This window comes from Lipotes vexillifer, unplaced genomic scaffold (genome assembly GCF_000442215.2).
Source record: "Lipotes vexillifer unplaced genomic scaffold, Lipotes_vexillifer_v1.1 scaffold340, whole genome shotgun sequence".
Lineage (NCBI taxonomy): Eukaryota > Metazoa > Chordata > Mammalia > Artiodactyla > Lipotidae > Lipotes > Lipotes vexillifer.
Window position 1 is genome coordinate 1,507,693 of NW_006793646.1, and position 11,638 is coordinate 1,519,330.

Consider the following 11,638-nt stretch of genomic DNA (forward strand, 5'->3'; position numbering starts at 1 on the left):
CCACAGTGTTTAGTGTTTTTCAACCTGATCAATTCTCAGAAAATATATGTAATATACTGTATTTATATAAATGAGCATACATGTTCTTCTGGAGAGAAATTGCATAGCTTTTAAGAGATTCTCATAGGGGAACATGATCACACCTCTCTAGTGGTTACTATGATCAAATTAGATGAAAGAGACATCAACAAGACAATTTTAAATTACGAAGCATATAGAGAAAATATAAGCCAATTTTTTTGACATGATAGATTTGTAATGATAAGCTTTCCATTAAGTGTTATTTGAGTATTAATGGACATTAGACTTTCTTGTATTTGACTCCTGTTTTCAATGAAAATTAATTGACAGTATATATATTTCTATGCAAAGCAAAAGCCATAAGTGAATAACTGCAGAAGAATTTTAAAAAATATTAATTACTGTGAAAAATGACTATTTACTAGTTGAAATAAGTGTTCTCTCTGTTGCAGTTATTATCTTTGTATCTCCAACTACCACAATGCCTGACTTATAATAGGAACTCAACAAACATTTGCTTAACTGAGGTGAATTCTGACATATAGTCAGATGCGATGTAGACCTCACATAATTTTATTTTTTATTTATTTATTTTTTGATGACATGGAGTTAATATTTTTATTCTCCCAGGACAAAGAGAAAAGATGGTTATCCTATACAGATTTTTGCCTTACTGAACATTGTCACATACCTTTAATATGCTGTATGCTAGCAAGACCTCAACAGACTGCAGGAAGCCAGCACGAGATATTACTACTACATAACTAATGCCGCCTAGTCAATGTCAACACACTCTTCTAACTTTTCTCTGCATAAAAAGCTGCATAAAAGTCCAGTTAAGGTGAATAATATTTAAGAGGTATACCCTACGATCTCCCTAGTACATTTTCAGGTCCTTATTGTGTTCCGTATATTATGAGATACCAGCTGTGATGAATTGCACTGTGGCCGCCATATTATTATAGCTGCAGACAGTAGAAATCTCAGCCAAGTAGCCTTGGTGAATCCAGTCACCAAACCAACAATAGCCTCCCAATGTCTCCTGGGTATCCTCATATGTCATCCATGGGATCTCAAATTACAGCTGTTGAGAACAAATTAGTAGTTTTTAAAATTGAAATTGGAACACACTTTTGCATAACAATCAGTCTTTGAGTTAATTATATAGTACAATACATGTTTTAATCCATTTTTCCCCCAGTCATTTTAGTAGCTTTAAGACCAAAGGCCCAGGTCATGGTGTAAGTGAACTACTGGACACCGTGGGTTATTTCTGCACACGCATATTATTTTAAACCGTGTTTTATGTTTATCTTCACAATTTGGGGTTCAAATAACAAAACCGAAGAATTGTTTCCCCTTCTTACTCCTTACTTCATTAATAAGCTCGGATGAACAGCCACAGCTAATGGAAATGGCCCTCTTGTTCTGAATAGAGTTTAATGTGGATTCTTAATCTCTCTCTGTTTACTGCTAATCAATTGCTCATTAGAGCCCATCAAACCTCCTTGTCATCCTTGAATTGCATTAAATGCATTTGGCCCTTTGCCACGGAAATTTGTACATGTGACAAAATAATGAACAGAAGCAGTTATTTTTTTAATCACACTGATTAAACCCTTGACTGCATAGCCACAGACGATATTTCTGTAACTGTAATTATGTAAACGGGCAACCTTTCCACTTCACTCATGCAATTTCAAACCGTGGCAGCTCAGTTATGGTTTCTTCCTCAAGTTATACAATGAATGCCTGTATTTCTTTGGGAGGCAATGTTCACTCCATTGCATTAAAACTCAACTTGTGCATCAAATTATTAAGAATACAGCACATCACATTCATGTCTATTTTCTGATGGTGATTTATAACATTTACAGGTGCAAACCTTATTTGAAGTTTATAGAATTTTTTTTTTTTTTTTTTAATTCAGAGAAAGAGTAAAGACACCATTGGGGCAATAGCATTTATCTATCTGTCTGTCTCTCCATCTGTCCACCCATCCATCTATCTTCCAAATCTGGAAGCAGGGGATACTAAAGAAATGTAAATCACATACAGTAGCCACATAAGAGGCAAACAAAATAAAAGTGCTGTCAAGAATTCTTCTGCTTAGTCCGTGTAAATCTGAAGAGAAGTTATATCTCTGCTATGTTAAAGATGGTTCGTTTTATGCAGGATTGATATCTTATCATGATATTGATGTTGTGTAGACAACAATGCAATGGAAGATTTAATAAAACGTAAGGGTTGCAAGAGCATGCAGAGATTTAACTGGTGGGTTTGTGGTGTGGTCCTGGCCAGAAGGCAGGACTGGGACACTGTACCTAAAATAGAGCCGAGATAGTCAGCAAGCCCAACGAAGACTTGACAGGATGGTCACTGACATGGTGACTAAGGGTGGTCATTTAGAGGATCATGAATATGGCCATATCTGTGACTTATCGTGAAGTTTAGGAGGACTCACAGTACATCAGACCTATTCTTGTGGATGGAGTGGGGTCGGGGAGGGAGCCAGCAAAGTCTGCTACCTTGAGAAGCAAGTGCCCAGAAGCTAATACAACTTGGAAAATCCCAGTGGTCGGTACTGGGTGGGGAAAATGAACTAAGCCGATGTGAGTGTGCAAAGTGGAAGGCATAACAGGAGATGCAGGATTTCTAGTCTTGATGGGAGATTGGTCTCTCAGGCAGCATAAATGCACTGAGGGAAAGAAGGAAACGTGAAGGCTGATAAGAGCAGATATCATCACAGCTGCGGTAACGGCAGCCAAAATGAAGGCAGGGTACCTTGTATGGGGGAATCTGGAGTTAAATAGCAGCATCTTCTATTTCTGCAGATATTACCCCCTGGTTAGGACAAGCTCAGAGCTCAAGGGACGGGCAGAGAAGAGGGTTTAACTAGCCTCAGGTATCTACCTATCTGTCTACCAGATTCCTAGTGAAGAGGGATTTAGGGCTACCTAAACAGCAGCCCCCAATAGCAGAGATCTTGATTTGGACCTCAGCAGAAACTACATTAATAGGGTCTGTTAGGCCAACCAAGACAATGACCCATGTTCTGCAGTCTGTCCATGCTTCTGGATACAGCTAGGTAACACAAAAAACATGGAGCTCTGCTGGATTAGGGACCAAGGGATCCAGGTACACTTATTCCTAAAACAATTATTGCGTGTCCACAACCTGCCAGACTCTGTGTGAAGTGCTGACGGTGTGGTGAATAAATACAATAAGATCTGATCCTGACCCTTAAGAAATGTCATGATCTAGTGAGCAAAACAAGACATGTCAAGAAGGAAGCAGACTGAACAGATTGCTGAGGGAGTTCAGAAGAGGAATTGCCAAGTTCTCCTTGGGGGCATCAATAAAGGTGTTTCAAAGGAGCTCACTGGATCTTGAGGGATGAAAAGGAGTCTGACAGTGTTAGAGGAAGGGTATTCAAAAAAGGAAAGACTCGTGAATATATCAGGGGTGGGAAAAGGCAGGGTCTGTTTTGGAAATGACAACACGTTTCTTGTGGCTGGAGTACAGGATAGACCTGGTGGAGGATGAACAGGGGAAGCTGGAAAGGTAGCCTGGGCACGGAGTTCCAAGATAGGGAACTTATCCTGGTAAATATGAGATAAGAAGAAGAGAAAGGAAAGATGGAGCACATTGGAGATTGAGGGGAATGGATGCTCAAAAGAGTCGTCGTTCTGGAGAATGGAGATGGAAGCTGATTAAAGATAGTGATGCTTTAAATTCAACTCTATTAATTAGAATCATTGCGTGAATTATTTATATGCTTTGAGACTACTTTCCTTCATCAATAGCATTAGGAACTTGGACCAGGTGGTTTATGGGTTTGTTCCAGCTACACACATGTTGAGATTAAGGGAAAACACTTCAATTAATAGATGGAGAAATTAAAGCTCAGGGGTCATTAGTGTCCAAAATCAGAAGCTTGAGACTGGTGGAGCTGCAATTCAAACCTATATCTAAACACTCCAATTCCTGAACTTACTTCACCAAGGTGCTGTTAAATCATCACCTGTGTTTCCCCCGACATTACTCTTATCTTTTACATTCATAATCTCTACTTGGTCAAGCAAATTCCTTGGTTGTAACAAATAACACAGTCTTTCTCTCTGTGGTATATCTGGTTTAATTCAATAATCTAGAGGCACAGAAAAATGCAAAATGCACTGAGAAAGAAATTCCAGAAAGCAAGAAACTGGAAGTGATGGATAAGAAACCTGGTGACATCATTAACTTGCCTGTCTCTCACCTGCCGCATCAGATCAGTCACTGTAAGTCACTGACTCCATCTACCAAATGCCTCATGTAGATGTCCTCTCTTTCTTGTTCTTTCCATTGTTCCTTCCTGCCTGGACTATCACCTAAGGCTTCTAAATGGTCCTTTCGTCTCCTGTGACTTCCCTTCCTATATGCTGCAGTCAATTACATTTTAGAACCCAGATCTTATAGGACTCCTCCATTCCTGCACAACTTAAAAGGCATGCCAACCTCAGCCTGGCATTTAAAACCTTGCACAATGCAACCCAGGCTTCCTTGTCAGCTTTAACTGCTCCTTTTTGATCCATTTTGTCCACTATTTCCTGCATATCTCCCCAACTTTTTCGGCTCAAACTTTAGCCCCAATATTCCTCCTGCTAGAAGGGATTAATTTACTCAAATCCACTTCTTTTTAACACTTATTGACTCGACCCCTGCCTCTCTATTTCTAATGCCACTGCTTTAGTTTAGACCATCTTGAGTCTCTCCTTGAAGATTACCGAAATAGTCTGTAAAGGCTCCCGCAGGCTCTAGCCTAACTACTTAGGCCAGAAGGCTCATTCAAGAACACACCTCTGATCACTGCTGCTTTCCTTCTGATGCCCTTTCCGTAGACTCCCACTGAATTTAATTTACAATTTAAACTCTTTATGCTACCGACTGAATCGTGTTCCCTGCCACTGTCTAAATTCATGTTTTGAAGCCTTAATCCCCAACGTGACTATATTTGGAGATTGGGTCTATCAGGAGGTAATTAAGGTTAAATTAAATCATAAGGATGGGGCCCTGATCTAATAGGATCAGTGTCCTTTTAAGAAGAGATGCCAGAAAACTCTCTCTTACCCCTGTCCCCTCAAACACACCATGTAAGCACAAAGTGAGAAGGTAACAGTCTACAAGCCAGGAAGAGAGTTCTCACCAGAAAGCAAATAGGCTGAAACCTAGATCTTGAACTTCCCAGCCTCCAGAATTGAGAAAGTAAGTTTCTGTTGTCTATTTGCGATGGTAGCCCAAGAAGACTAATACACATGGCATAGAATTTCTTCTATAAGCTGGTTGTTATCATCTTCTCTAGACAAATCTATCACCTTTCCACTCTCATACCGTCTGTCCTACCATACCTAAACCCCTATATTTCCCAGAATTACCATGCTGCCTCTGGGCCACTGCACTATTAGTTTGGTGTGTCTGCAATGCCTATTTCCTCCTTATAGATCTGGTTAGTTCTCCTCTTTCTTCCAAATTGAACTCAGATGGGTTAGGCTACCTTCTAATGTACTTCCATGACATTTAATGACCACATTTATTACAAAAGTCATCACACTGTATAACAATTATTCATTTCCTTGTCTGTTTCCTAGAATAGGTTCTTCAGAAAGGGGCTACTTTTCAAAGCTCTTCATCCCTCTTTGCCTATTAGAAACATATTGAATGTTTGAATAAATTTGCTGTAATATTTTTATTTTAGAGACCACTAGACAGGACGAACTTCCCTCTCAGCCACCTGTCAGCTGTCACTCTGAGAAGTTTATCTCTGTTTCTCTTTGTATGAATGTCCTTATCTGTCAACTTATGATAATGTCACTATGGCTGTAGACCGTTGAAAGGATTAATTATAAAATGGTTTATGACTATGGGTAGCATCTTATGAAATGCTCAATAAAAGGTGGTTGAATCCAAATCAAATCTGTCCATCCTTCGAGGACCAATTCAATTCTACATTTACAATGAAGCCTGTATAAAGATACAGAGGCAGAATTGATTCTTCCTTCCTTTTTCCTTTCTAAGCCTTTGTTTATAGCTTAGTTACAGCATTTATTAGAGTTTTCCTAACATTAGCTGATTTATGCATATATCTGCTTCCTCTCCCCTTGTGATAAGCTGGGCTGGGCAGGGACCAGGTACTTTCCATCTCGCTGCTTTCAGCTCCCTAAATGAGTGTCTCACACTTAGGGGATGCCCAGAGGCAGGTGCTGAAAGTGAGGAAGACAATATGTCCTGTGTGCTGTGGTTTACTGTCTCTCATCTAATAGACCTCAGATTTTACATAATATTCTTCACAATTAATTTAGATATAATTTACTTACAACATTATATTAGTTTTAGGTGTAAAACATAATGATTCAATATATGTATATATTGCAACCTGATCACCACAGTAAGTCTAGTTAACATCCATCACACACATAGTTAAAATTTTTTTCTGGTGATGCAAACTTTTAAGACCTACTCTCGGCAATTTTCAATTCACAATTTATTATTATATATATATTTTTTTGTGGTACGCGGGCCTCTCACTGCTGTGGCCTCTCCCGTTGTGGAGCACAGGCTCCGGACACACAGGCCCAGCGGCCATGGCTCACGGGCCCAGCCTCTCCACGGCATGTGGGATCTTCCCGGACTGGGGCACGATCCCGTGTCCCCTGCATCGGCAGGTGGACCCTCAACCACTGCGCCACCAGGGAAGCCCCACAATTTATTTTTAAAATGTCAACTTGAGCTGCTGAATCTGCTCCCAGTCTTCCCATTTCTTAGATATTTAGCCTTCTATTGGTTAGAATTGACCTATCGGCTATGATCTTTTGATAAGGGCTTGCTTTTGAATTTAAATGGGATTTGAACTCAAATATGTGATTGAAATAGTCGATCCAGTCTACAAGCAAATAAGAAAAAGCACAGCTGTTTCCTTCTTTCAAGCTTCCAGTCTTCCTCTAGGGCCCCCTATTGTCATAACCTTGCAAGGAGCCAGCTGTTAATTCTGGGTGGAGTCCCCACCACAACATTATAAGGCAGAATGCAGATTAGGAGTTTGGGATTGACATGTACACACTGCTATATTTAAAATACATAACCAATAGGGACCTACTGTATAGCACAGGGAACTCTGTTCAGTACTCTGTAATGGCCTAAATGGGAAAAGAATTTGAAAAACAATAGATACATGTATATGTATAACTGAATCACTTTGCTATACACCTGAAACTAACACAACATTGTTAATCAACTATACTCCAATACAAAATAAAAATTAAAAAAAAATAAGGCAGAATATAGAAGTGAGGTGTTAGCTGACACACAATTGCCTGTTAACTGGCACACTGATGATTAATGAAAAATGAATGAACCTTTTTTATTATATAGTCTCGTAGCTGGTTCAGTTTCAATCCAATGCTTTCAAGCCATGAAAAAGTAAAGCTTTCATTAATGTTGTGCAGGGGTGAGGGAATGTTAAACAGATGAGGTCGGGCATGTTCAGGGTGGTATGGTCATAGACAGGGAATGTTAAACAATTTCCCACTTTTTTTCTCAAGCAGGTAGGTGTTTCGTTTCTAAAGGAGAGTGCATCATCTCCAAAATGGATTTAGGAGTGTGCCTTTAAGGAAACTATCTTAAAAGAAAAGAGGAAGCCAGGAACCAGAAGAGGATTCTGGAAAGCAAACATAAGTCCTGGGGAGATCAGGTTTCTACTGTTTGATGGTAGAAGTGGTATGAATTCCAGCCTAAGTGCCATTCTGGAATGAAAATGGCTCCTCTTGCAAAAAAGTGACTGGTGCTATATTTCCCTAATTAGGACAGCGCCTTGTGCTGGGGTACAGTCCTGACAGTGAAGCCTGTTACTTTGATAAATGAATTACTAGCACTATTCTGCTGATTCCTAGACATAACACTCAAGGTGCCCTCGGCTAGTCAACATGGGTGGAAAACATCCTCACACATTTGCTTCATGCCTGAAAAACAAGCAATTTAGGAGAAGACATCTGGATACAGAATTTGAACAGTGCTCAGAGCCCATCAAAATATGGATTTCATGGCTTGGCGTCTGGCTGCTAAGCAACGTACCTCTTACATTCAAAACAGAGATGTAAAAGTAGATCCTGGTGCCAACTCCGGGTATTTCTCATTGAAAAAAATTAGCCATGAAAGTTTTTCTTTAGGTCCTAGATATCTGATTTCCATGAAACTGAAGATCTCAGATCATTTCTCCTCTAGCTCTCTTGGTTTCCACATTCTGAAGTATTAGGCGGAGTTTAACATTATATTTTAAAGTACTCTCAAATGAATGCTACATGAGTCTTGTAATATTTTCCGCAGCCCCCTAATTAATTGTGCTTTTAAAATTAGGTGCACACATTCATAATAATATGCTCTTCAAATATTTGGTTCTCATCAAGTTAGATGTATATACCAGAGGGCCAACCACAAACTAAATGAGATTTATTTTACTAAAAGTATGCTTCTGCTTGGCAAGGAGGCCAGGGAGGGCCCATGTAAAATATTTTCCATGTGTAGACTAGTTTGAAAAATGAATGTTCTTATAATACTTATTAAAATTAAGATAGATGTTAACTTATTTCCCCCTTGCTTTATCTATTTAAAGGAACTGATATATTTCAAAGCTTGGAAAATAGGAATCATTAACTACCCAAACAAAAAACAAATCCAGGAAAAGCAACAGACAGATCACTTTGAATCACTGACTAGTTTTCCTTTTTTTCTAAGAAGCAATTAGGAAAATTATGGGGCAGGAAATAGGGAGTATTGGGGTCTTCTATTAATGTTTATGGAATGTGCATTTTTATTCAAAAATGAAAGTGAACCGTGAAAATGTTCAAAGTGAACACTTTGCAGTAGTATGCCTACAAAAGTATTTTTTCTTCAGTCTTTAGAGAACTTCCTTCCATAAACTCTCTGAAGCCTCCTTGGCAGCCCCTAGTGATGTAGCAAAGCAAGAAATCCAGACATGGAAAGTTGTGAACCAAAAAAAGAAAGAAAGAAAAACAAAGACTTGGAAACCAAATAAAAAAGGGATAGTTTTACAGGAGAACTTCACTTCATATGGAAGGCTACAAAACTGAATCTTCTTCCGTTTTAAAGACCAATGTTGTGCGGAAAAATTAAAGGATGGTTTCCAGGAGATCACTTCATGAAGAGAAAGGTTTTCCATTGTGCAAAGCACTGTGCGTCGCCCACTTCTCCCTAAACTGCTGCCCTCTGGCATCTTTATTTACATGTGGTTTACATCTGTGTCCACCCCGTGAACCACAAGTGTTTCTCCACTCCAAATTTATCAACACTTTTCCTTCATACCAGAGGTGCCTTAGTAAAAATAGGAGAATTAGGTGGTGGAGCTATGTGATTCTGAAACCTCCTGCAAGCCATCATTGAATTTCCTGTCCTAGTTCTGGTTGTTCCCTTTGCACCATGATTTTGCATAATATTTCAAAGCTTCTAATCCTTCTCTCTATCCTGGATGGATCTCAAACACTTAAAGAACGAGCTTTCAAAGTTCATTCTTACCAGGCATCTGAAAGCATGACTCAAAACCGCCAATCAGAGTAGAGCTGTGAAAACTGAGGCTCAAAGCTCTGAGCAAAACAAGCTCAAAACCAGTCCAGACTCTATCTGAATGTCACACTTTTGTGGCGGGCTACATAGGTATTGTGTTCCTCCCAGAACCTCTGGGCCTATAAAGATCAGTATTTTTTCCCTTCCTGTAACCCCCTTCCTTAAAAGAGGGAAATCCTGGGAAAACATTCCTTCATGTCTTGACTCTTTGCCCAGATCTTTCCGCACTGGGGCTTCAGAAACTTTCATCCAAAACCCAAACATGCAAGCTGGATGTGACCCTTGACTGGCAGCTGTGGAGCCCGGAGCAGTTCTTGCCGTGCATTGGAGGACCAAGCAAAGGAGTTGCTAAGGAACCTCACAAGATTGGGTTTCTATATCCTCCTGGCCATCCCCAATCCCTTCCATCCAAGGAAGCAAGATTTCACCAAGCTGGGTATGTAAGAACTCCATTAGGAAGCCAGACTGGAAAATAAGTCCTTCCTTTGGAAAGCCTTCCCCTGACTTATGTCTTGAAAGGGGTTCAAGTAAGAAGGTATGGACGTTTACAAAGGAAGATGGTGGATAAAAGTGACTACAGTGAATGAATCATCAGCCCTTGCCATTAGGTTAGACAAAGTTATATCTTTGGGTTCACTGGAAAGTAGATGATCCCTGATTCCAAAGGCAAACTTGCTTTCCCCCTTTTCTCATTTAACGACGCACATTTCCCCAAGCATTCTAGCTCCATTTTACCATATTTACCCATCTATGACTGCGTATCTCAGACCGGAGACATCCTGCCTGTTGGACTGATTGTGTGAGCAGGTCTTGGTCATTTAAGGCTTCAATTGCTCCGGCTCTATCCCGAATACGGGAGCAGAGCTAGAGGCTGGCTGGGTTTCCTGCAAGAAGCAGGGAAGCAAACCCATGGGGCATGCGGTTTGTGGGAGAAACAAGGCTGTCAACAAGGCTGTCCCGTTTACCTACCTCCGTACGCCGGGGCTTGAACCACTCCCCCAGGCGGGACCTACCTCCCGAGTAAACAGGATGGCCGCGTCGTAGTGTTCCTCGTGGTCAGCCCCCAGCTGGTTGTGCTGGTGCTGCCATTTGCAAAAGTTCTTGAGCGTGGCGGCCGCGTTCTTGCTCACTTCTAGGCTCTTGTCTTTGTCGCCCAGCACCACCACCTTCACCACGACCAGGCGGATGTGGTTCTCGATGCTGGCGTGACTGTACAGCTTGTTGGCGATGGAGGCCAGGGTCAGGAGGTAATGCTGCAGGCCCTGGCCGTACATCCGCGCCATGGACGCGTCGGCCACCAGGAGCAGCTCCACCTGGCGGGCCCGGGAGACGGAGCGGCGCCGCCGCCGCCGCCACCACGTCTGTGGTCTCTGACTCCCATCGGACAAGGGAGCTGACTGGTCCGGGAGCTGCGGGGCCAGCGCCCAGCGTCGGTCCGGGCTCCTGTGCGCCGGGGGGTGCTCACGGGGCCCTGGCGGGGACGTGGGGGTCTCGCAGCTGGTGCGAGGCGGCAGGGCCTCAAAGCTGAAGCCCTCGCGGGTGTAGACGTGCAGGATCCGCGCGGACCCGTCCCCGTACACGCGCCCGGCCTCCGCCTCCGCCCAGGGCGCGCGCAGCAGCGGCTTTAGGATGTAGCGCGCGTGCTTGACCGCGAAGAAGCCGTCGAGACCACCGCAGAGGTCAAAGACAGCCAGAGAGCGGAGGCTGCCGTCCACCGTGCCCCGGTAGAAGCAGTGGCCCCGGTGGCGCCGGGTCGCGTTCGGCCCGCCTCCAGCGGGCACAAAGCCAGCGGCGCCCACCGAACCATCCCGCTCTAGGTCCAGGAGGAACCTCCGGCCGCCCGCGTAGATCAGGTAGCCCACCTTGCCGCCGCCCGAGTAGAGCTGGTCGATGTTCTGCACAAGCCCGCGGCTCCTGCGCTGCGGCGCCAGGGGGTGAGGGAGGCCGGGAGGCTCGGCCGGCTCCTGCGTCTCCTCCCCCTGCCTGCGGCTGGGCTGGGCGG

At 42.6% G+C, this 11,638-nt stretch overlaps 1 protein-coding gene across 1 annotated transcript in view; it reads right to left on the bottom strand.

Moving 5' to 3' along the window:
* The window catches only part of ADAMTS5 (ADAM metallopeptidase with thrombospondin type 1 motif 5), a 43,254-nt gene that overhangs the window by 31,330 nt on the left and 286 nt on the right, over nt 1-11,638 (bottom strand). The window contains exon 2 of the mRNA XM_007466502.1: nt 10,650-11,638. Coding sequence (XP_007466564.1) covers nt 10,650-11,638 — 989 coding nt within the window. The remainder of the gene's footprint in view (nt 1-10,649) is intronic.